Source organism: Nerophis ophidion, linkage group LG28 (assembly GCF_033978795.1).
Source record: "Nerophis ophidion isolate RoL-2023_Sa linkage group LG28, RoL_Noph_v1.0, whole genome shotgun sequence".
Taxonomy (NCBI): domain Eukaryota; kingdom Metazoa; phylum Chordata; class Actinopteri; order Syngnathiformes; family Syngnathidae; genus Nerophis; species Nerophis ophidion.
In genome coordinates, this window is record NC_084638.1 from 6,443,111 (window position 1) to 6,469,977 (window position 26,867).

The 26,867-nt window shown below is 40.4% G+C and overlaps 2 protein-coding genes across 9 annotated transcripts in view; both read left to right on the plus strand.

Moving 5' to 3' along the window:
* Nucleotides 1-2,901, plus strand: part of LOC133545613 (nucleoprotein TPR-like) — a 135,367-nt gene extending 132,466 nt beyond the window's left edge. For all 6 annotated transcript variants that reach the window (XM_061891364.1, XM_061891361.1, XM_061891363.1 and 3 more), the window contains exons 55-56: nt 1,203-1,283; nt 2,771-2,901. In XM_061891364.1, coding sequence (XP_061747348.1) covers nt 1,203-1,283; nt 2,771-2,820 — 131 coding nt within the window. In that variant the 3' untranslated portion in view covers nt 2,821-2,901. The remainder of the gene's footprint in view (nt 1-1,202; nt 1,284-2,770) is intronic.
* Nucleotides 2,902-9,967: 7,066 nt separating this feature from the next.
* dusp12 (dual specificity phosphatase 12) overlaps nt 9,968-26,867 on the plus strand; it is a 24,129-nt gene continuing 7,229 nt past the window's right edge. Inside the window, exons 1-4 of one of the 3 annotated variants that reach the window (XM_061890418.1) lie at nt 9,968-10,124; nt 11,406-11,486; nt 12,018-12,359; nt 23,828-23,941. In XM_061890418.1, the coding sequence (XP_061746402.1) occupies nt 12,106-12,359; nt 23,828-23,941 (368 nt within the window). In that variant the 5' untranslated portion in view covers nt 9,968-10,124; nt 11,406-11,486; nt 12,018-12,105. The remainder of the gene's footprint in view (nt 10,125-11,405; nt 11,487-12,017; nt 12,360-23,827; nt 23,942-26,867) is intronic. The other 2 variants (XM_061890419.1, XM_061890417.1) reach the window with 2 other exon arrangements.

Consider the following 26,867-nt stretch of genomic DNA (forward strand, 5'->3'; position numbering starts at 1 on the left):
TCACATGTGAATAATATAAATACAGTCTATACAGCATTATTCACATGTGAATAATATAAGTACATTATACATTTACAGTACATGTACAGCAACAAGCTGGGCTTTTTGTATAACTACCATATTTTCTACACTATAGAGCAAATTGGTATATAAGCCACAAACACTACATTTTAGATGAAAAATAATATGTTCCATATATTAGTCGCACCGAATTATAAGCCACAGCTATATATCTTGTGACTTATTCACACAATCTTTATCTATAATAGTTTATTTGCATACAGAAGTCATGGTCATGGACCCACTAGCTGCGCAAGCTAGTTCTCCAATCAGCTAAATAGACTCAATAACTCCACGCTGACGTTTTGGGAAATTTATGAAAGTGAAACAATACAAAAATAATGCCATTGTAAGTTAATAATACTAACACAGACACTCGTAAACCTGTTCTAGCATATTAGCTAATGCTAACAACGTTACATTACGATAGCACGTACAAATTTGATGAAAACACTCCTATGGTTTAGTAAGTAAGAATTGTTTTAGTTGTATTGTAAAACGTACTATTGTTGCTTAAAGTGACGAATGAAGAATTCGTAGGAGTAGAACGCTATGGACGTAACGGTCCTTGTACTTCCGGTTCAAAACACCAAGCCAAAATAAATAGTCGACGTTCAGTGAGTGGACTCGTCCAAAAGATGGCGCCATAGCACAAACACTAACACACCTTTTCAGTGTCTGTGATCGTGTTTAGTGAAAACTGTTAGTTGAACACACTTCAGTGAAGAAAGATCCATAAATCATCCAAAAGGCAAAAGGTATTGTTTTATATTTACAGTAATCATGATTCATCCCATTTGGATTGTAGTTGACTCAAAACTAATGGCAATAATTACAGATGGAAGTTTTTATCTTCAGCAAGTGTAGCTTAGACATAGAAATGTCACCTTTTTAGTTCTTTAAACATTACAATTGGTTTGCTTCATGCAATGTTTGGTTTATTAAACATGCATTTATGAACACCACACATAAAAGTAGAAGGTCGCCTGCAGGGAACAAACTCATGTTTTTATTTACTATTTTTATTAGGACTGTTATCGGAGAAAAATCCACAAATGAGCCGCACCGTCTTTTAAGCCGCAGGGTTCAAAGTGTCAGAAACGTGCTGATGTCCGTCTGAGTGCTGCCTTGCTGTGTTGCAGACAGCAGTGGTCTGACCCAGAGGCGGGCTGTGCTGCCCGGCAGGGGGTCCAGGGGAGGCAGAGTGTTGATAAGTCGCAGAGGTAAGAAGACGACTTAGGTCAGGAGTCCACCATCCTTGCTCAGTGGCATGCAGGCAGGGGAGGGTGATGGACAGCGTAGGACAGATTAGCACTTCCTGTCCCACTAATCACAAAGTGGACGTTGTGTGACGTTGTTTTGTCAGCAAGATATTTATTTAACTACACACACGTGTTTACTACTTGATGTGGTCAGCTCCTCAGTCCAGTAGCAGTTGTGTTCCTACAGATTTTATTAGAAGACTGCTGTGCAAACTTGTCCTGCCAGGAGTCAAGGTCAAAACATGCAGAGGCCATTTTGATATTCTTTTAAATAAAAAAGCTAAAAAATAAAGGTGTGTGTGTGTGTGTGTACGCGCGTGTGTGTGTATACATTTAATATATATATATATATTTATAAATATATATAAATGTGTGCGCGAATATATATGTGTGTATGTATATATGTTTGTGTGTGTATATATAAATGTGTGTGTATATACTGTATATATATATGTGTATATATGTATGTATACATGTATATAAATATATATATATGTATATATATATATATATATTGTGTAAATATATATGTATGTATACATATATATAAATATATATATGTGTGTGTGTGTGTGTATATATATAGGTATGTATACTCACACACACACATATATATATATATATATATATATATATATATATATATATATATATATATATATATATATATATATATATATATATATATATATATATATATATATATATATATAGCCATCCATTTCTACCGCTTGTCCCTTTTGGGGTCGCAGTATGCAAGGTACACCCTGGACAAGTCACCACCTCATCACAGTATACATATATATATATATGTGTGTGTATATGTGTGTGTATATATATATATATATACATACATACACAGTATACATATATATATGTGTGTATGTATACATATAAACACACAGTATATATATATATATGTGTTTGAAATATATATATATATATATATATATATATATATGCACACATATGTGTGTGTGTGTATATATGTATATGTATTTATATGTATATGAATATATATGTGTATATATGTTATATGTGTATATATATACATGCATATTTGTATATGTGAATGTGTATATATATATATATATATATATATGTATGTGTGTATATATGTATATATTTGTGTATGTGTATATATGTATGTAGATATATGTATTTATGTGTATATGTATATAATGTATATACATATACACACACGTATACAGTAAATACAAAGTACAAAAGCAGTGACGTTGTGTAAATGGTAAATAAAAAAAGAATACAACAAATCCTCTTCAACTTATATTCAATTGAGTAAACTGCAAAGACAAGATATTTCATGTTCAGACTTTTATTTTTTGCATATACACTTGTTAAACACAACCTTGTTTTTAATGATTACCTAGGCCTACTGTGGGTCAGTATTGTGGGACTTGCTCTAAATCCTCTGCTCACCTTTCCAGGAACCTTTGGTCGATCAAGAGGAGGAACCGGCAGAGGGAATACTTCTTAGACACCTCAGTCCTGCTTTTGTTATTCTTGTTCTGGATTACTACTTTCTTGTTCAAATAAAGATGAATACTGAGAAAACTGATCCCGGGCCTTTATTTTGGAACCAGGTCTTTTATTGTAGAACAGGTCTTTTATTATGGAACAGGTCTTTTATTGTGGAACAGGTCTTTTACTGTGGAACAGGTCTTTCTATTGTGGAACAGGTCTTTTATTGTGGAACAGGTCTTTTACTGTGGAACAGGTCTTTTACTGTGGAACAGGTCTTTCTATTGTGGAACAGGTCTTTTACCGTGGAACAGGTCTTTTACTGTGGAACAGGTCTTTTACTGTGGAACAGGTCTTTCTATTGTGGAACAGGTCTTTTACCGTGGAACAGGTCTTTTACTGTGGAACAGGTCTTTTATTGTGGAACAGGTCTTTTACTGTTTAACAGGTCTTTTATTGTGGAACAGGTCTTTTACTGTGGAACAGGTCTTTTACTGTGGAACAGGTATTTTACTGTGGAACAGGTCTTTTATTGTTGAACAGGTCTTTTATTGTAGAACAGGTCTTTTACTGTGGAACAGGTCTTTTACTGTGGAACAGGTCTTTTATTGTGGAACAGGTCTTTTACTGTGGAACAGGTCTTTTATTGTAGAACAGGTCTTTTACTGTGGAACAGGTCTTTTATTGTGGAACAGGCCTTTTACTGTGGAACAGGTCTTTTATTGTGGAACAGGTCCTTTATTGTGGAACAGGTATTTTATTGTAGAACAGATCTTTTACTGTGGAACAGGCCTTTTATTGTGGAACAGGCTTTTTACTGTGGAACATGTCTTTTATTGTGGAACAGGTCTTTTATTGTTGAACAGGTCTTTTATTGTAGAACAGGTCTTTTATTGTGGAACAGGTCTTTTATTGTAGAACAGGTCTTTTACTGTGGAACAGGTCTTTTACTGTGGAACAGGTCTTTTACTCTGGAACAGGTCCTTTACTGTGGAACAGGTCTTTTACTGTGGAACAGGTCTTTTATTGTGGAACAGGTCTTTTACTGTGGAACAGGTCTTTTACTGTGGAACAGGTCTTTTATTGTGGAACAGGTCTTTTACTGTGGAACAGGTCTTTTACTGTGGAACAGGTCTTTTATTGTGGAACAGGCCTTTTACTGTGGAACAGGTCTTTTATTGTGGAACAGGTCTTTTATTGTAGAACAGGTATTTTACTGTGGAACAGGTCTTTTACTGTGGAACAGGTCTTTTACTGTGGAACAGGTCTTTCTATTGTGGAACAGGTCTTTTACCGTGGAACAGGTCTTTTATTGTATAACAGATCTTTTACTGTGGAACAGGTCCTTTACTGTGGAACAGGTCTTTTACTGTGGAACAGGTCTTTCTATTGTGGAACAGGTCTTTTACTCTGGAACAGGTCCTTTACTGTGGAACAGGTCTTTTACTGTGGAACAGGTCTTTCTATTGTGGAACAGGTCTTTTACCGTGGAACAGGTCTTTTACTGTGGAACAGGTCTTTTACTGTGGATCAGGTCTTTCTATTGTGGAACAGGTCTTTTACCGTGGAACAGGTCTTTTACTGTGGAACAGGTCTTTTATTGTGTAACAGGTCTTTTACTGTTTAACAGGTCTTTTATTGTGGAACAGGTCTTTTACTGTGGAACAGGTCTTTTACTGTGGAACAGGTATTTTACTGTGGAACAGGTCTTTTATTGTTGAACAGGTCTTTTATTGTAGAACAGGTCTTTTACTGTGGAACAAGTCTTTTATTGTGGAACAGGTCTTTTATTGTAGAACAGGTCTTTTATTATGGAACAGGTCTTTTATTGTAGAACAGGTCTTTTACTGTGGAACAGGTCTTTTATTGTGGAACAGGCCTTTTACTGTGGAACAGGTCTTTTATTGTGGAACAGGTCCTTTATTGTGGAACAGGTCTTTTATTGTAGAACAGATCTTTTACTGTGGAACAGGCCTTTTATTGTGGAACAGGCTTTTTACTGTGGAACATGTCTTTTACTGTGGAACAGGTCTTTTATTGTTGAACAGGTCTTTTATTGTAGAACAGGTCTTTTATTGTGGAACAGGTCTTTTATTGTAGAACAGGTCTTTTACTGTGGAACAGGTCTTTTACTGTGGAACAGGTCTTTTACTCTGGAACAGGTCCTTTACTGTGGAACATGTCTTTTACTGTGGAACAGGTCTTTTATTGTTGAACAGGTCTTTTATTGTGGAACAGGTCTTTTATTGTGGAACAGGTCTTTTATTGTAGAACAGGTCTTTTACTGTGGAACAGGTATTTTATTGTGGAACAGGCCTTTTACTGTGGAACAGGTCTTTTATTGTAGAACAGGTCTTTTACTGTGGAACAGGTCTTTTACTGTGGAACAGGTTTTTAATTGTGGAACAGGCCTTTTACTGTGGAACAGGTCTTTTATTGTGGAACAGGTATTTTATTGTGGAACAGGTCTTTTATTGTAGAACAGGTATTTTACTGTGGAACAGGTCTTTTATTGTGGAACAGGTCTTTTATTGTGGAACAGGTCTTTTATTGTGGAACAGGTCTTTTACTGTGGAACAGGTCTTTTATTGTTGAACAGGCCTTTTACGGTGGAACAGGTCTTTTATTGTGGAACAGGTCCTTTATTGTGGAACAGGTATTTTATTGTAGAACAGATCTTTTACTGTGGAACAGGCCTTTTATTGTGGAACAGGCTTTTTACTGTGGAACATGTCTTTTATTGTGGAACAGGTCTTTTATTGTTGAACAGGTCTTTTATTGTAGAACAGGTCTTTTATTGTGGAACAGGTCTTTTATTGTAGAACAGGTCTTTTACTGTGGAACAGGTCTTTTACTGTGGAACAGGTCTTTTACTCTGGAACAGGTCCTTTACTGTGGAACAGGTCTTTTACTGTGGAACAGGTCTTTTATTGTGGAACAGGTCTTTTACTGTTTAACAGGTCTTTTATTGTGGAACAGGTCTTTTACTGTGGAACAGGTCTTTTACTGTGGAACAGGTCTTTTACTGTGGAACAGGTATTTTATTGTGGAACAGGCCTTTTACTGTGGAACAGGTCTTTTATTGTGGAACAGGTCTTTTACTGTGGAACAGGTCTTTTACTGTGGAACAGGTCTTTTATTGTGGAACAGGCCTTTTACTGTGGAACAGGTCTTTTATTGTGGAACAGGTCTTTTATTGTAGAACAGGTATTTTACTGTGGAACAGGTCTTTTACTGTGGAACAGGTCTTTTACTGTGGAACAGGTCTTTCTATTGTGGAACAGGTCTTTTACCGTGGAACAGGTCTTTTATTGTATAACAGATCTTTTACTGTGGAACAGGTCCTTTACTGTGGAACAGGTCTTTTACTGTGGAACAGGTCTTTCTATTGTGGAACAGGTCTTTTACTCTGGAACAGGTCCTTTACTGTGGAACAGGTCTTTTACTGTGGAACAGGTCTTTCTATTGTGGAACAGGTCTTTTACCGTGGAACAGGTCTTTTACTGTGGAACAGGTCTTTTACTGTGGATCAGGTCTTTCTATTGTGGAACAGGTCTTTTACCGTGGAACAGGTCTTTTACTGTGGAACAGGTCTTTTATTGTGTAACAGGTCTTTTACTGTTTAACAGGTCTTTTATTGTGGAACAGGTCTTTTACTGTGGAACAGGTCTTTTACTGTGGAACAGGTATTTTACTGTGGAACAGGTCTTTTATTGTTGAACAGGTCTTTTATTGTAGAACAGGTCTTTTACTGTGGAACAAGTCTTTTATTGTGGAACAGGTCTTTTATTGTAGAACAGGTCTTTTATTATGGAACAGGTCTTTTATTGTAGAACAGGTCTTTTACTGTGGAACAGGTCTTTTATTGTGGAACAGGCCTTTTACTGTGGAACAGGTCTTTTATTGTGGAACAGGTCCTTTATTGTGGAACAGGTCTTTTATTGTAGAACAGATCTTTTACTGTGGAACAGGCCTTTTATTGTGGAACAGGCTTTTTACTGTGGAACATGTCTTTTACTGTGGAACAGGTCTTTTATTGTTGAACAGGTCTTTTATTGTAGAACAGGTCTTTTATTGTGGAACAGGTCTTTTATTGTAGAACAGGTCTTTTACTGTGGAACAGGTCTTTTACTGTGGAACAGGTCTTTTACTCTGGAACAGGTCCTTTACTGTGGAACAGGTCTTTTACTGTGGAACAGGTCTTTTATTGTGGAACAGGTCTTTTACTGTTTAACAGGTCTTTTATTGTGGAACAGGTCTTTTACTGTGGAACAGGTCTTTTACTGTGGAACAGGTATTTTATTGTGGAACAGGCCTTTTACTGTGGAACAGGTCTTTTATTGTAGAACAGGTCTTTTACTGTGGAACAGGTCTTTTACTGTGGAACAGGTTTTTAATTGTGGAACAGGCCTTTTACTGTGGAACAGGTCTTTTATTGTGGAACAGGTATTTTATTGTGGAACAGGTCTTTTATTGTAGAACAGGTATTTTACTGTGGAACAGGTCTTTTATTGTGGAACAGGTCTTTTATTGTGGAACAGGTCTTTTATTGTGGAACAGGTCTTTTACTGTGGAACAGGTCTTTTATTGTTGAACAGGCCTTTTACGGTGGAACAGGTCTTTTATTGTGGAACAGGTCCTTTATTGTGGAACAGGTATTTTATTGTAGAACAGATCTTTTACTGTGGAACAGGCCTTTTATTGTGGAACAGGCTTTTTACTGTGGAACATGTCTTTTATTGTGGAACAGGTCTTTTATTGTTGAACAGGTCTTTTATTGTAGAACAGGTCTTTTATTGTGGAACAGGTCTTTTATTGTAGAACAGGTCTTTTACTGTGGAACAGGTCTTTTACTGTGGAACAGGTCTTTTACTCTGGAACAGGTCCTTTACTGTGGAACAGGTCTTTTACTGTGGAACAGGTCTTTTATTGTGGAACAGGTCTTTTACTGTTTAACAGGTCTTTTATTGTGGAACAGGTCTTTTACTGTGGAACAGGTCTTTTACTGTGGAACAGGTCTTTTACTGTGGAACAGGTATTTTATTGTGGAACAGGCCTTTTACTGTGGAACAGGTCTTTTATTGTGGAACAGGTCTTTTACTGTGGAACAGGTCTTTTACTGTGGAACAGGTCTTTTATTGTGGAACAGGCCTTTTACTGTGGAACAGGTCTTTTATTGTGGAACAGGTCTTTTATTGTAGAACAGGTATTTTACTGTGGAACAGGTCTTTTACTGTGGAACAGGTCTTTTACTGTGGAACAGGTCTTTCTATTGTGGAACAGGTCTTTTACCGTGGAACAGGTCTTTTATTGTATAACAGATCTTTTACTGTGGAACAGGTCCTTTACTGTGGAACAGGTCTTTTACTGTGGAACAGGTCTTTCTATTGTGGAACAGGTCTTTTACTCTGGAACAGGTCCTTTACTGTGGAACAGGTCTTTTACTGTGGAACAGGTCTTTCTATTGTGGAACAGGTCTTTTACCGTGGAACAGGTCTTTTACTGTGGAACAGGTCTTTTACTGTGGATCAGGTCTTTCTATTGTGGAACAGGTCTTTTACCGTGGAACAGGTCTTTTACTGTGGAACAGGTCTTTTATTGTGGAACAGGTCTTTTACTGTTTAACAGGTCTTTTATTGTGGAACAGGTCTTTTACTGTGGAACAGGTCTTTTACTGTGGAACAGGTATTTTACTGTGGAACAGGTCTTTTATTGTTGAACAGGTCTTTTATTGTAGAACAGGTCTTTTACTGTGGAACAGGTCTTTTATTGTGGAACAGGTCTTTTATTGTAGAACAGGTCTTTTATTATGGAACAGGTCTTTTATTGTAGAACAGGTCTTTTACTGTGGAACAGGTCTTTTATTGTGGAACAGGCCTTTTACTGTGGAACAGGTCTTTTATTGTGGAACAGGTCCTTTATTGTGGAACAGGTCTTTTATTGTAGAACAGATCTTTTACTGTGGAACAGGCCTTTTATTGTGGAACAGGCTTTTTACTGTGGAACATGTCTTTTACTGTGGAACAGGTCTTTTATTGTTGAACAGGTCTTTTATTGTAGAACAGGTCTTTTATTGTGGAACAGGTCTTTTATTGTAGAACAGGTCTTTTACTGTGGAACAGGTCTTTTACTGTGGAACAGGTCTTTTACTCTGGAACAGGTCCTTTACTGTGGAACAGGTCTTTTACTGTGGAACAGGTCTTTTATTGTGGAACAGGTCTTTTACTGTTTAACAGGTCTTTTATTGTGGAACAGGTCTTTTACTGTGGAACAGGTCTTTTACTGTGGAACAGGTATTTTATTGTGGAACAGGTCCTTTACTGTGGAACAGGTCTTTTATTGTAGAACAGGTCTTTTACTGTGGAACAGGTCTTTTACTGTGGAACAGGTCTTTTATTGTGGAACAGGTCTTTTATTTTGGAACCGGGTCCTTTATTTTGGAACAGGTCTTTTATTTTGGAACCGGGTCCTTTATTGTGGAACAGGTCTTTTATTTTGGAACCGGGTCCTTTATTGTGAAACAGATCCTTTATTGTGGAAGACAAACGGTAAAAAACAACTGAAAAAAGAAAGCTAAAAACATTTGGTTGCACTTTTGATTCCTAGTCATGTTGTGGCTGGTTCAGGTGTACAATCACAGGTAGACCAATACAAAGTTGTATTCATATTTACACATTGTGCTAAATCTTATTTCAGTTTTATTTACATTGTTTTACGCAGAATATTCTAGATGTGTAATTTTCCTGTATTGATCAAATGCTTTTGTGTGGAAAATCATACATTTGAGATGATTTTCAAGTACATCCTGACTTTTTTTTTTAGCTGTATTTTATTATATTTATTCTTTATTTGATACATTTAGAGTTAGTTGACTGTTTGTGCAGCACATGTTGCAAATTGACAATAAATAGGACTTGACTTTGGTACTCTTTTTATTTTTGTAGGCTACTTGGAGGCTACTTAAAAATGTGATTTATTCAAATCCAAATGTTATCTTATAACTCTTACCAGCAAATATTTTCTTGAATAAAAACGACTCATTTATGGGGGGAAAAACTGTAAATAAGAACCATAACAAGGAGCTGGCGGAACAATATATCTACGGTCAATGTGTTTACCCGGACTGATAGAACCTTTGTGCGCGGAACCATATATCTACGGTGTGTGTGTCTACCCGGACTCTAGTACAGACGAGCCAAAGACTTCGACAATACTACAAGAGTTTGCATGCTTGAAGACATTCTTTTAATATAATATTTTAACATACAATAATATTAGTTTAATATACAATTATAACTTCAGAAGGTGCTTTCTAACAAGGTGAGTTGTTTTTTGTCGAGTTGACTTCCTTCACTACACCTTCATGTTGTTATGTTAATGAAGTTAGAAGACAGTTGGAGCTAACTGACGTCATTATTGACGCACCTGTTGCTAATTAATCTTCATAAATGGATTTATTTGAACGACGACAATGCATATTCATCCACGTAGCAACAATGTAAATATGCCGCAGTTAGCACAATAGCTCATTTTAGTAAACATTCAACAGGTTATAATACAAAATATGAATCAATAACAAGACATTACAAACATTTAATATCAGGTAGAACTTCAAGGCCTACTGAAATGAGATGTTCTAATTTAAAGGGGGATAGCAGCTCCATTCTAAGTGTCATACTTCATCATATTGCCATATTTTTGCTGAAAGGATTTAGTAGAGAACATCCACGATAAAGTTCGCAACTTTTGGTCGCTAATAAAAAAGCCTTGCCTGTACCGGAAGTAGCAGACGATGTGCGTGTGACATCACGGGTTGTGGAGCTCATTGTTTACAATCATGGCCACCAGCAGCTAGAGTGATTCGGACCGATACAGCGAAAAATTTCCCCATTAATTTGATCGAGGATGAAAGATTCGTGGATGAGGAAATTTAGAGTGAAGGACTAGAGAGAAAAAAAAAGATGAGGGCAGTGGGAGCGATTCAGATGTTATTAGACACTAGGATAATTCTGGAAAATCCCATATCTGCTTATTGTGTTACTAGTGTTTTAGTGAGATTATATGGTCGTACCTGAAAGTCAGAGGGGTGTGGCCACGAGTGTGGTGTCACGTTCAAACACTGGTGACATCTATTAATCAGACAAGAAGCAAGGAACCAAGCAGACAGAGTTAAATAGAGCTCATGAGGAGACACGTGTTTTGGGCTGTACTCTAGTTACAGTTCCAAACTACGTTCTAAAGCACAGCCCGCGTGCCTCTTGTATTTATTAAGGAAATCCCTATTACATCATTGTGACTGAGGGAAAAGGGGGGAGTGGACTCAACACAAGATATGATAATACAAAAATGCAAATATGTTGACACTTGGTGCTATCGGCCAGTCTGTTCTTGTGCTGGTCCCAGAACAGAATGTTTGGCCTTGGCAGTCAGCAGGCGGTATCTGGACAGAACACTCATAGGAAAGAAAGGAAAGCAATCCCTCAGATTGCTAGTTCTGCACAAATACAGAAAAACCGCTTCAGCACAAATTGACAATACTTTATAGTAACGGCCCTTAAGCATATAGTTATGATGATAATATATACATAATTATTCTAACAGTGGTGACCGCCAGTGTCTCCGGTAGGAGGAGGTAAGAGAGTCCGCAACTGCAGGAGGACGTAAGCTCCGCTCATGTCTATGGTAAGAGCCCACTTATTACCACCATTTTCTCACCGATACCTGCCGGTTGACATAAGTCCGGGAACCATGTTCGCTTGACCGCTCTGTTCCATAGTAAAGCTTCACCTTCGGGAATGTAAACAAAAAAACACCGGCTGTGTTTGGGTGGCTAAAGGCAGCCACAATACACCGCTTCCCACCTACATCTTCTTTGACGTCTCCATTATTCATTGAACAAATTTCAAAAGATTCAGCAACACAGATGTCTAGAATACTGTGTGATTATGCCATTAAAGCAGACTACTTATAGCTTTGATCGGGGCTGGAACAAAATATCCGCTACAATCCGTGACGTCATACGCACGTGTCATCATTCCGCGACGTTTTCAACAGGACACTTCCTTGGAAATTTAAAATTGCAATTTAGTAAACTAATCAAGCTGTATTTGCATGTGTTGCAATGTTAATATTTCATCATTGATATATAAACTATCAGACTGGCTAGTAGTGGGTCTCAGTAGGACTTTAATCAACACACTCCTCTCCCACCAGGTCCCACCGTGTGACATCATCGGTGTGACATCATCGGTGTGACATCATCGGCGTGACATCATCGGCGTGACATCATCGGCGTGACGTCATGCTTCCGGTGGATCCCGGCGTGTTCATCGGCACGGCGGCTGACCTCCATGACGAGGCAGCCCTGGCCGCTGCCCACATCACACACATCCTGTCCGTGGACTCTGTGGACCCTGGACCTCTGCCCTCGGACTACTGCACCAAGTGGGTCAATGTCCTGGACCAGGTGACCTCTGACCTCTTGAGCCACATGGACGCCTGCTTCCTGTTCATCCGGGAAGCAGTGGACGCAGGCGGCGCTGCACTTGTCCACTGGTAACAACACACCTGCTGCTAACACACCTGCCATCATTGCTGCTAACACATCTGCTGCTAACACATCTGCCATCATTGCTGCTAACACATCTGTCATCATTGCTGCTAACACATCTGCTGCTAACACATCTGTCATCATTGCTGCTAACACATCTGCTGCTAACACATCTGCCATCATTGCTGCTAACACACCTGCCATCATTGCTGCTAACACATCTGCTGCTAACACATCTGCCATCATTGCTGCTAACACATCTGTCATCATTGCTGCTAACACATCTGCTGCTAACACACCTGCCATCATTGCTGCTAACACACCTGCCATCATTGCTGCTAACACATCTGCCATCATTGCTGCTAACACATCTGTCATCATTGCTGCTAACACATCTGCTGCTAACACATCTGTCATCATTGCTGCTAACACATCTGCTGCTAACACATCTGCCATCATTGCTGCTAACACACCTGCCATCATTGCTGCTAACACATCTGCTGCTAACACATCTGCCATCATTGCTGCTAACACATCTGTCATCATTGCTGCTAACACATCTGCTGCTAACACACCTGCCATCATTGCTGCTAACACACCTGCCATCATTGCTGCTAACACATCTGTCATCATTGCTGCTAACACATCTGTCATCATTGCTGCTAACACATCTGCTGCTAACACATCTGTCATCATTGCTGCTAACACATCTGCTGCTAACACATCTGCCATCATTGCTGCTAACACACCTGCCATCATTGCTGCTAACACATCTGCTGCTAACACATCTGCCATCATTGCTGCTAACACATCTGTCATCATTGCTGCTAACACATCTGCTGCTAACACACCTGCCATCATTGCTGCTAACACACCTGCCATCATTGCTGCTAACACATCTGCCATCATTGCTGCTAACACATCTGTCATCATTGCTGCTAACACATCTGCTGCTAACACATCTGTCATCATTGCTGCTAACACATCTGCTGCTAACACATCTGCCATCATTGCTGCTAACACACCTGCCATCATTGCTGCTAACACATCTGCTGCTAACACATCTGCCATCATTGCTGCTAACACATCTGTCATCATTGCTGCTAACACATCTGCTGCTAACACACCTGCCATCATTGCTGCTAACACACCTGCCATCATTGCTGCTAACACATCTGTCATCATTGCTGCTAACACATCTGTCATCATTGCTGCTAACACATCTGCTGCTAACACATCTGTCATCATTGCTGCTAACACATCTGCTGCTAACACATCTGCCATCATTGCTGCTAACACATCTGTCATCATTGCTGCTAACACATCTGCTGCTAACACATCTGCCATCATTGCTGCTAACACATCTGCTGCTAACACATCTGTCATCATTGCTGCTAACACATCTGTCATCATTGCTGCTAACACATCTGCTGCTAACACATCTGTCATCATTGCTGCTAACACATCTGCTGCTAACACATCTGTCATCATTGCTGCTAACACATCTGCTGCTAACACATCTGTCATCATTGCTGCTAACACATCTGCTGCTAACACATCTGTCATCATTGCTGCTAACACATCTGCTGCTAACACATATGCCATCATTGCTGCTAACACATCTGCCATCATTGCTGCTAACACATCTGCCATCATTGCTGCTAACACATATGCCATCATTGCTGCTAACACATCTGCCATCATTGCTGCTAACACATCTGCCATCATTGCTGCTAACACATCTGTCATCATTGCTGCTAACACATCTGCCATCATTGCTGCTAACACATCTGCCATCATTGCTGCTAACACATCTGCCATCATTGCTGCTAACACATCTGTCATCATTGCTGCTAACACATCTGTCATCATTGCTGCTAACACATCTGCTGCTAACACATCTGCCATCATTGCTGCTAACACATCTGCCATCATTGCTGCTAACACATCTGCCATCATTGCTGCTAACACATCTGCCATCATTGCTGCTAACACATCTGCCATCATTGCTGCTAACACATCTGTCATCATTGCTGCTAACACATCTGCCATCATTGCTGCTAGCACATCTGCCATCATTGCTGCTAGCACATCTGTCATCATTGCTGCTAACACATCTGTCATCATTGCTGCTAACACATCTGCCATCATTGCTGCTAACACATCTGCCATCATTGCTGCTAGCACATCTGTCATCATTGCTGCTAACACATCTGTCATCATTGCTGCTAACACATCTGTCATCATTGCTGCTAACACATCTGCCATCATTGCTGCTAACACATCTGCCATCATTGCTGCTAACACCTGTCATCATTGCTGCTAACACATCTGTCATCATTGCTGCTAACACATCTGTCATCATTGCTGCTAACACATCTGTCATATTGCTGCTAACACACCTGCTGCTAACACATCTGCCATCATTGCTGCTAACACATCTGTCATCATTGCTGCTAACACATCTGTCATCATTGCTGCTAACACATCTGTCATCATTGCTGCTAACACATCTGTCATCATTGCTGCTAACACACCTGCTGCTAACACATCTGCCATCATTGCTGCTAACACATCTGCCATCATTGCTGCTAACACATCTGTCATCATTGCTGCTAACACATCTGCCATCATTGCTGCTAACACATCTGCCATCATTGCTGCTAACACATCTGCCATCATTGCTGCTAACACATCTGCCATCATTGCTGCTAACACATCTGCCATCATTGCTGCTAACACATCTGCCATCATTGCTGCTAACACATCTGCCATCATTGCTGCTAACACATCTGTCATCATTGCTGCTAACACATCTGCCATCATTGCTGCTAACACATCTGTCATCATTGCTGCTAACACATCTGCCATCATTGCTGCTAACACATCTGTCATCATTGCTGCTAACACATCTGCCATCATTGCTGCTAACACATCTGCCATCATTGCTGCTAACACATCTGCCATCATTGCTGCTAACACATCTGTCATCATTGCTGCTAACACATCTGTCATCATTGCTGCTAACACATCTGTCATCATTGCTGCTAACACATCTGCCATCATTGCTGCTAACACATCTGCCATCATTGCTGCTAACACATCTGCTGCTAACACACCTGTCATCATTGCTGCTAACACATCTGCTGCTAACACATCTGCCATCATTGCTGCTAACACATCTGCTGCTAACACACCTGCCATCATTGCTGCTAACACATCTGTCATCATTGCTGCTAACACATCTGTCATCATTGCTGCTAACACATCTGTTGCTAACACATCTGTCATCATTGCTGCTAACACATCTGCTGCTAACACATCTGTCATTGCTGCTAACAGATCTGCTGCTAACACATCTGTCATCATTGCTGCTAACACATCTGCTGCTAACACATCTGCCATCATTGCTGCTAACACATCTGCCATCATTGCTGCTAACACATCTGCCATCATTGCTGCTAACACATCTGTCATCATTGCTGCTAACACATCTGCCATCATTGCTGCTAACACATCTGCCATCATTGCTGCTAACACATCTGTCATCATTGCTGCTAACACATCTGCCATCATTGCTGCTAACACATCTGTCATCATTGCTGCTAACACATCTGTCATCATTGCTGCTAACACATCTGTCATCATTGCTGCTAACACATCTGCCATCATTGCTGCTAACACATCTGTCATCATTGCTGCTAACACATCTGTCATCATTGCTGCTAACACATCTGTCATATTGCTGCTAACACACCTGCTGCTAACACATCTGCCATCATTGCTGCTAACACATCTGCCATCATTGCTGCTAACACATCTGTCATCATTGCTGCTAACACATCTGTCATCATTGCTGCTAACACATCTGTCATCATTGCTGCTAACACACCTGCTGCTAACACATCTGCCATCATTGCTGCTAACACATCTGTCATCATTGCTGCTAACACATCTGCCATCATTGCTGCTAACACATCTGTCATCATTGCTGCTAACACATCTGCCATCATTGCTGCTAACACATCTGCCATCATTGCTGCTAACACATCTGCCATCATTGCTGCTAACACATCTGCCATCATTGCTGCTAACACATCTGCCATCATTGCTGCTAACACATCTGCCATCATTGCTGCTAACACATCTGCCATCATTGCTGCTAACACATCTGCCATCATTGCTGCTAACACATCTGCCATCATTGCTGCTAACACATCTGTCATCATTGCTGCTAACACATCTGCCATCATTGCTGCTAACACATCTGTCATCATTGCTGCTAACACATCTGCCATCATTGCTGCTAACACATCTGCCATCATTGCTGCTAACACATCTGCCATCATTGCTGCTAACACATCTGCCATCATTGCTGCTAACACATCTGCCATCATTGCTGCTAACACATCTGTCATCATTGCTGCTAACACATCTGTCATCATTGCTGCTAACACATCTGCCATCATTGCTGCTAACACATCTGTCATCATTGCTGCTAACACATCTGCCATCATTGCTGCTAACACATCTGTCATCATTGCTGCTAACACATCTGCCATCATTGCTGCTAACACATCTGCCATCATTGCTGCTAACACATCTGTCATCATTTCTGCTAACACATCTGCCATCATTGCTGCTAACACACCTGCTGCTAACACATCTGCCATCATTGCTGCTAACACATCTGCCATCATTGCTGCTAACACACCTGCTGCTAACACATCTGCCATCATTGCTGCTAACACATCTGCCATCATTGCTGCTAACACATCTGCCATCATTGCTGCTAACACATCTGCCATCATTGCTGCTAACACATCTGTCATCATTGCTGCTAACACACCTGCTGCTAACACACCTGCCATCATTGCTGCTAACACATCTGTCATCATTGCTGCTAACACATCTGTCATCATTGCTGCTAACACATCTGCTGCTAACACATCTGTCATTGCTGCTAACAGATCTGCTGCTAACACATCTGTCATCATTGCTGCTAACACATCTGCTGCTAACACATCTGCCATCATTGCTGCTAACACATCTGCCATCATTGCTGCTAACACATCTGCCATCATTGCTGCTAACACATCTGTCATCATTGCTGCTAACACATCTGCCATCATTGCTGCTAACACATCTGCCATCATTGCTGCTAACACATCTGCCATCATTGCTGCTAACACATCTGTCATCATTGCTGCTAACACATCTGCCATCATTGCTGCTAACACATCTGTCATCATTGCTGCTAACACATCTGTCATCATTGCTGCTAACACATCTGTCATCATTGCTGCTAACACATCTGCCATCATTGCTGCTAACACATCTGTCATCATTGCTGCTAACACATCTGTCATCATTGCTGCTAACACATCTGTCATATTGCTGCTAACACACCTGCTGCTAACACATCTGCCATCATTGCTGCTAACACATCTGCCATCATTGCTGCTAACACATCTGTCATCATTGCTGCTAACACATCTGTCATCATTGCTGCTAACACATCTGTCATCATTGCTGCTAACACACCTGCTGCTAACACATCTGCCATCATTGCTGCTAACACATCTGTCATCATTGCTGCTAACACATCTGCCATCATTGCTGCTAACACATCTGCCATCATTGCTGCTAACACATCTGCCATCATTGCTGCTAACACATCTGCCATCATTGCTGCTAACACATCTGCCATCATTGCTGCTAACACATCTGTCATCATTGCTGCTAACACATCTGCCATCATTGCTGCTAACACATCTGTCATCATTGCTGCTAACACATCTGCCATCATTGCTGCTAACACATCTGCCATCATTGCTGCTAACACATCTGCCATCATTGCTGCTAACACATCTGCCATCATTGCTGCTAACACATCTGTCATCATTGCTGCTAACACATCTGTCATCATTGCTGCTAACACATCTGCCATCATTGCTGCTAACACATCTGCCATCATTGCTGCTAACACATCTGCCATCATTGCTGCTAACACATCTGTCATCATTGCTGCTAACACATCTGCCATCATTGCTGCTAACACACCTGCTGCTAACACATCTGCCATCATTGCTGCTAACACATCTGCCATCATTGCTGCTAACACATCTGCCATCATTGCTGCTAACACACCTGCTGCTAACACATCTGCCATCATTGCTGCTAACACATCTGCCATCATTGCTGCTAACACATCTGCCATCATTGCTGCTAACACATCTGCCATCATTGCTGCTAACACATCTGCCATCATTGCTGCTAACACATCTGTCATCATTGCTGCTAACACACCTGCTGCTAACACATCTGCCATCATTGCTGCTAACACATCTGCCATCATTGCTGCTAACACATCTGTCATCATTGCTGCTAACACATCTGCCATCATTGCTGCTAACACATCTGCCATCATTGCTGCTAACACATCTGCCATCATTGCTGCTAACACATCTGCCATCATTGCTGCTAACACATCTGTCATCATTGCTGCTAACACATCCGTCATCATTGCTGCTAACACATCTGCCATCATTGCTGCTAACACATCTGCCATCATTGCTGCTAACACATCTGTCATCATTGCTGCTAACACATCTGCCATCATTGCTGCTAACACATCTGCCATCATTGCTGCTAACACATCTGCCATCATTGCTGCTAACACATCTGTCATCATTGCTGCTAACACATCTGTCATCATTGCTGCTAACACATCTGCCATCATTGCTGCTAACACATCTGCCATCTTTGCTGCTAACACATCTGCCATCATTGCTGCTAACACATCTGTCATCATTGCTGCTAACACATCTGTCATCATTGCTGCTAACACATCTGTCATCATTGCTGCTAACACATCTGCCATCATTGCTGCTAACACATCCGTCATCATTGCTGCTAACACATCTGCCATCATTGCTGCTAACACATCTGCCATCATTGCTGCTAACACATCTGTCATCATTGCTGCTAACACATCTGTCATCATTGCTGCTAACACATCTGCTGCTAACACATCTGCCATCATTGCTGCTAACACATCCGTCATCATTGCTGCTAACACATCTGCCATCATTGCTGCTAACACATCCGTCATCATTGCTGCTAACACATCTGCCATCATTGCTGCTAACACATCTGCCATCATTGCTGCTAACACATCTGTCATCATTGCTGCTAACACATCTGCTGCTAACACATCTGCCATCATTGCTGCTAACACATCTGTCATCATTGCTGCTAACACATCTGTCATCATTGCTGCTAACACATCTGTCATATTGCTGCTAACACACCTGCTGCTAACACATCTGCCATCATTGCTGCTAACACATCTGCCATCATTGCTGCTAACACATCTGTCATCATTGCTGCTAACACATCTGTCATCATTGCTGCTAACACATCTGTCATCATTGCTGCTAACACACCTGCTGCTAACACATCTGCCATCATTGCTGCTAACACATCTGTCATCATTGCTGCTAACACATCTGCCATCATTGCTGCTAACACATCTGTCATCATTGCTGCTAACACATCTGCCATCATTGCTGCTAACACATCTGCCATCATTGCTGCTAACACATCTGCCATCATTGCTGCTAACACATCTGCCATCATTGCTGCTAACACATCTGCCATCATTGCTGCTAACACATCTGCCATCATTGCTGCTAACACATCTGCCATCATTGCTGCTAACACATCTGCCATCATTGCTGCTAACACATCTGCCATCATTGCTGCTAACACATCTGCCATCATTGCTGCTAACACATCTGCCATCATTGCTGCTAACACATCTGCCATCATTGCTGCTAACACATCTGCCATCATTGCTGCTAACACATCTGCCATCATTGCTGCTAACACATCTGCCATCATTGCTGCTAACACATCTGCCATCATTGCTGCTAACACATCTGTCATCATTGCTGCTAACACATCTGTCATCATTGCTGCTAACACATCTGCCATCATTGCTGCTAACACATCTGTCATCATTGCTGCTAACACATCTGCCATCATTGCTGCTAACACATCTGTCATCATTGCTGCTAACACATCTGCCATCATTGCTGCTAACACATCTGCCATCATTGCTGCTAACACATCTGTCATCATTTCTGCTAACACATCTGCCATCATTGCTGCTAACACACCTGCTGCTAACACATCTGCCATCATTGCTGCTAACACATCTGCCATCATTGCTGCTAACACACCTGCTGCTAACACATCTGCCATCATTGCTGCTAACACATCTGCCATCATTGCTGCTAACACATCTGCCATCATTGCTGCTAACACATCTGCCATCATTGCTGCTAACACATCTGTCATCATTGCTGCTAACACACCTGCTGCTAACACACCTGCCATCATTGCTGCTAACACATCTGTCATCATTGCTGCTAACACATCTGTCATCATTGCTGCTAACACATCTGCTGCTAACACATCTGTCATTGCTGCTAACAGATCTGCTGCTAACACATCTGTCATCATTGCTGCTAACACATCTGCTGCTAACACATCTGCCATCATTGCTGCTAACACATCTGCCATCATTGCTGCTAACACATCTGCCATCATTGCTGCTAACACATCTGTCATCATTGCTGCTAACACATCTGCCATCATTGCTGCTAACACATCTGCCATCATTGCTGCTAACACATCTGCCATCATTGCTGCTAACACATCTGTCATCATTGCTGCTAACACATCTGCCATCATTGCTGCTAACACATCTGTCATCATTGCTGCTAACACATCTGTCATCATTGCTGCTAACACATCTGTCATCATTGCTGCTAACACATCTGCCATCATTGCTGCTAACACATCTGTCATCATTGCTGCTAACACATCTGTCATCATTGCTGCTAACACATCTGTCATATTGCTGCTAACACACCTGCTGCTAACACATCTGCCATCATTGCTGCTAACACATCTGCCATCATTGCTGCTAACACATCTGTCATCATTGCTGCTAACACATCTGTCATCATTGCTGCTAACACATCTGTCATCATTGCTGCTAACACACCTGCTGCTAACACATCTGCCATCATTGCTGCTAACACATCTGTCATCATTGCTGCTAACACATCTGCCATCATTGCTGCTAACACATCTGCCATCATTGCTGCTAACACATCTGCCATCATTGCTGCTAACACATCTGCCATCATTGCTGCTAACACATCTGCCATCATTGCTGCTAACACATCTGTCATCATTGCTGCTAACACATCTGCCATCATTGCTGCTAACACATCTGTCATCATTGCTGCTAACACATCTGCCATCATTGCTGCTAACACATCTGCCATCATTGCTGCTAACACATCTGCCATCATTGCTGCTAACACATCTGCCATCATTGCTGCTAACACATCTGTCATCATTGCTGCTAACACATCTGTCATCATTGCTGCTAACACATCTGCCATCATTGCTGCTAACACATCTGCCATCATTGCTGCTAACACATCTGCCATCATTGCTGCTAACACATCTGTCATCATTGCTGCTAACACATCTGCCATCATTGCTGCTAACACACCTGCTGCTAACACATCTGCCATCATTGCTGCTAACACATCTGCCATCATTGCTGCTAACACATCTGCCATCATTGCTGCTAACACACCTGCTGCTAACACATCTGCCATCATTGCTGCTAACACATCTGCCATCATTGCTGCTAACACATCTGCCATCATTGCTGCTAACACATCTGCCATCATTGCTGCTAACACATCTGCCATCATTGCTGCTAACACATCTGTCATCATTGCTGCTAACACACCTGCTGCTAACACATCTGCCATCATTGCTGCTAACACATCTGCCATCATTGCTGCTAACACATCTGTCATCATTGCTGCTAACACATCTGCCATCATTGCTGCTAACACATCTGCCATCATTGCTGCTAACACATCTGCCATCATTGCTGCTAACACATCTGCCATCATTGCTGCTAACACATCTGTCATCATTGCTGCTAACACATCCGTCATCATTGCTGCTAACACATCTGCCATCATTGCTGCTAACACATCTGCCATCATTGCTGCTAACACATCTGTCATCATTGCTGCTAACACATCTGCCATCATTGCTGCTAACACATCTGCCATCATTGCTGCTAACACATCTGCCATCATTGCTGCTAACACATCTGTCATCATTGCTGCTAACACATCTGTCATCATTGCTGCTAACACATCTGCCATCATTGCTGCTAACACATCTGCCATCTTTGCTGCTAACACATCTGCCATCATTGCTGCTAACACATCTGTCATCATTGCTGCTAACACATCTGTCATCATTGCTGCTAACACATCTGTCATCATTGCTGCTAACACATCTGCCATCATTGCTGCTAACACATCCGTCATCATTGCTGCTAACACATCTGCCATCATTGCTGCTAACACATCTGCCATCATTGCTGCTAACACATCTGTCATCATTGCTGCTAACACATCTGTCATCATTGCTGCTAACACATCTGCTGCTAACACATCTGCCATCATTGCTGCTAACACATCCGTCATCATTGCTGCTAACACATCTGTCATCATTGCTGCTAACACATCTGTCATCATTGCTGCTAACACGTCTGTCATCATTGCTGCTAACACATCTGTCATCATTGCTGCTAACACATCTGTCATCATTGCTGCTAACACATCTGCCATCATTGCTGCTAACACATCTGTCATCATTGCTGCTAACACATCTGCCATCATTGCTTTTTATAGTTTGTGAAACGTTGTTTGAGTTTGTGGAATTTTGGAAGTAATTTCACAAACTCAAAAAAATGTTTGACAGACGCAAAAACAATTGTTAATTTAAAAAAATGTTTCAGTTTGTCAAACATTTTTGGGATTTTGGAATTTTGGCAGTAATTTCACGCACTTAAAAAGAAAGTTTCACAAATACAAAGAACATTTTTTTGAGTTTGTAGAACATTTTTGAGTTTGTGGAGTTTTGGCAGTAATTTCACACAATATTAAAACAATTATAAAACATATCCAACACTTAAGAAATGTTGGATATTTCTCTTGTTGCCTTATTTGTATTTGACTTTATTAAATGTTTGAGTGTAATTTTAGCAGTTTTCTTTGAAGTTATATGGACATTCATCACAGCTGTTTATCTGTGTAATGGAGGAATGTAGTTCATCATAGAACTGGCCTCTAATGTTATTATAAAAGTATTGATTTTGAATCAAAAATGGATTCTGAATGACATCGTTAGCCCAAAAATGTTGTGCTTCTTAAATATTCACAGCACTACTTTTAACATCTGAATAATACTCATGCCAAGATTAGAAGCACAACTATTATTCAGTGATTAGTGGCAGCCTGAAGTAGAGTGGGAGGAGCTTGAGTTGATGTGTAAACACACCTGGTGTGTATTGTTTCAGCCAGGCTGGACGCAGTCGCAGTGCCACCATTGTGACCGCTTACCTGATGAAGACACACCAGCTGGGCTTTGTGGAGGCTTACAGCAGACTGAAGACTGTCAAGCAGGATGTGCAGTAAGTCCACATTGTCTGCATAGTACCACTAGTCTACCCTATCTACCTTCTGGACTGTTTGTGCCTGCATAGTACCACTAGTCTACCCTATCTTCTGGACTGTTTGTGTCTGCATAGTACCACTAGTCTACCCTATCTTCTGGACTGTTTGTGTCTGCATAGTACCACTAGTCTACCCTATCTACCTTCTGGACTGTTTGTGCCTGCATAGTACCACTAGTCTACCCTATCTTCTGGACTGTTTGTGTCTGCATAGTACCACTAGTCTACCCTATCTACCTTCTGGACTGTTTGTGCCTGCATAGTACCACTAGTCTACCCTATCTTCTGGACTGTTTGTGTCTGCATAGTACCACTAGTCTACCCTATCTTCTGGACTGTTTGTGTCTGCATAGTACCACTAGTCTACCCTATCTTCTGGACTGTTTGTGTCTGCATAGTACCACTAGTCTACCCTATCTTCTGGACTGTTTGTGTCTGCATAGTACCACTAGTCTACCCTATCTGCTGGACTGTTTGTGTCTGCATAGTACCACTAGTCTACCCTATCTACCTTCTGGACTGTTTGTGCCTGCATAGTACCACTAGTCTACCCTATCTTCTGGACTGTTTGTGCCTGCATAGTACCACTAGTCTACCCTATCTTCTGGACTGTTTGTGCCTGCATAGTACCACTAGTCTACCCTATCTATCTTCTGGACTGTTTGTGTCTGCATAGTACCACTAGTCTACCCTATCTTCTGGACTGTTTGTGTCTGCATAGTACCACTAGTCTACCCTATCTTCTGGACTGTTTGTGTCTGCATAGTACCACTAGTCTACCCTATCTATCTCCTGGACTGTTTGTGCCTGCATAGTACCACTAGTCTACCCTATCTATCTTCTGGACTGTTAGTTTCTGCATAGTACCACTAGTCTACCCTATCCATCTTATGGACTGTTTGTGTCTGCATAGTACCACTAGTCTACCCTATCTATCTTCTGGACTGTTTGTGTCTGCATAGTACCACTAGTCTACCCTATCTATCTTCTGGACTGTTTGTGTCTGCATAGTACCACTAGTGTACCTTCTGTACTGTACAGCGCACCTGTATATAAGCCACACCCACTACATCTTTCAAGAACAAATTATATTTCCATATTTTAGCTGCACTGGACTAAAGGCCGCAGATATACATGTTGTGAAATGACTTATTTACACATAAATATTCTGTAAATGTTTATTTGCATACTTTAATTGTTTCCAAACGCTGTCTGTAACAGGGCAGTAAAACGGCTGATCAAAGAAAACAGAAGTCATGGTCATGGACCCACTAGCTGCACAAGCTTGCTCTCCAATCAGCTAAACAGACTCAATAACTCCACGCTGACGTTTGGTGAATTTACTGAGGAATTTGTCAAAGTGAAACTACAAAAATAATGCCATTGAGAGTTGATAATACTAACACGGACACGTATTAGCTGATGCTAACAACACTGGTGCCGTTCCATTATGATAGCATGTAGAAATATGCATGAAAACTCTCCTACAGACATCACACATGGGACGCTTTAGTAAGTAACAACTGTTTTAGTTATATTGTAAAACTTGGTGATGATTGAAGAAAACCTTTGAGCAGAAACGCTAGTTTGGAGTTTTGGCAGCAATTTCACAAACTCAAAAATGTTTCATGATTGGGGAAAAAAATGTTTGTGAAATATTTTTCTGAGTTTGTGAAACCCATCCATCCATCTGTTTTCTACCGCTTAATCCCTTTGGGGTGGCGGGGGGCGCTGGTGCCTATCTCAGCTACAATCTGGTGGACAAGTCGCCACCTCATCGCAGGGGTTTGTCAAACATTTTTGAGTTTTCTGTGTTTGTCAAACAATTTTTTGGAGTTTATCAAACATTTTTTTCTGAGTTTGTCCAACATTTTTTTCTGAATTTGTCAAACATTTTTCTGAGTTTGTCAAACAATTTTTTGAGTTTGTCAAACATTTTTTTGAGTTTGTCAAACAATTTTTTTGAGTTTGTCAAACAATTTTTTTGAGTTTGTCAAACAATTTTTTTGAGTTTGTCAAACAATTTTTTTGAGTTTGTCAAACAATTTTTTTGAGTTTGTCAAACATTTTTTTTTGAGTTTGTCAAACATTTTTTTGAGTTTGTCAAACAATTTTTCGGAGTTTGTCAAACAATTTTTCGGAGTTTGTCAAACAATTTTTTTGAGTTTGTCAAACAATTTTTTGGAGTTTGTCAAACAATTTTTTTGAGTTTGTCAAACAATTTTTTTGAGTTTGTCAAACAATTTTTGGGGAGTTTGTCAAACAATTTTTGGGGAGTTTGTCAAACATTTTTTTGAGTTTCAGACAATGATTTTGAGTTTGTCAAACAATTTTTTTGAGTTTGTCAAACCTTTTTTTTTGAGTTTGTCAAACATTTTTTTCGAGTTTGTCCAACAATTTTTCTGAGTTTGTCAAACATTTTTTTCTGAATTTGTCAAACATATTTTTGGAGATTGTCAAACTATTTTTCTGAGTTCGTCAAACATTTTTTTGAGTTTATTAAACATTTTTTTGAATTTATCAAACATTTTTCTGAGTTTGTCAAACAATTTTTTGGAGTTTGTCAAACAATTTTTTGGAGTTTGTCAAACAATTTTTGGGAGTTTGTCAAACAATTTTTTGGAGTTTGTCAAACAATTTTTTGGAGTTTGTCAAACAATTTTTTGGAGTTTGTCAAACAATTGTTTTGGAGTTTGTCAAACAATTGTTTTGAGTTTGTCAAATAATTTTTTTGAGTTTGTCAAATAACTTTTCAATAACTCCACGCTGACGTTTGGTGAATTTACTGAGGAATTTGTCAGAGTGAAACTACAAAAATAATGCCATTGAGAGTTGATAGTACTAACACAGACACTTATTAGCTGATGCTAACAACACTGGTGCC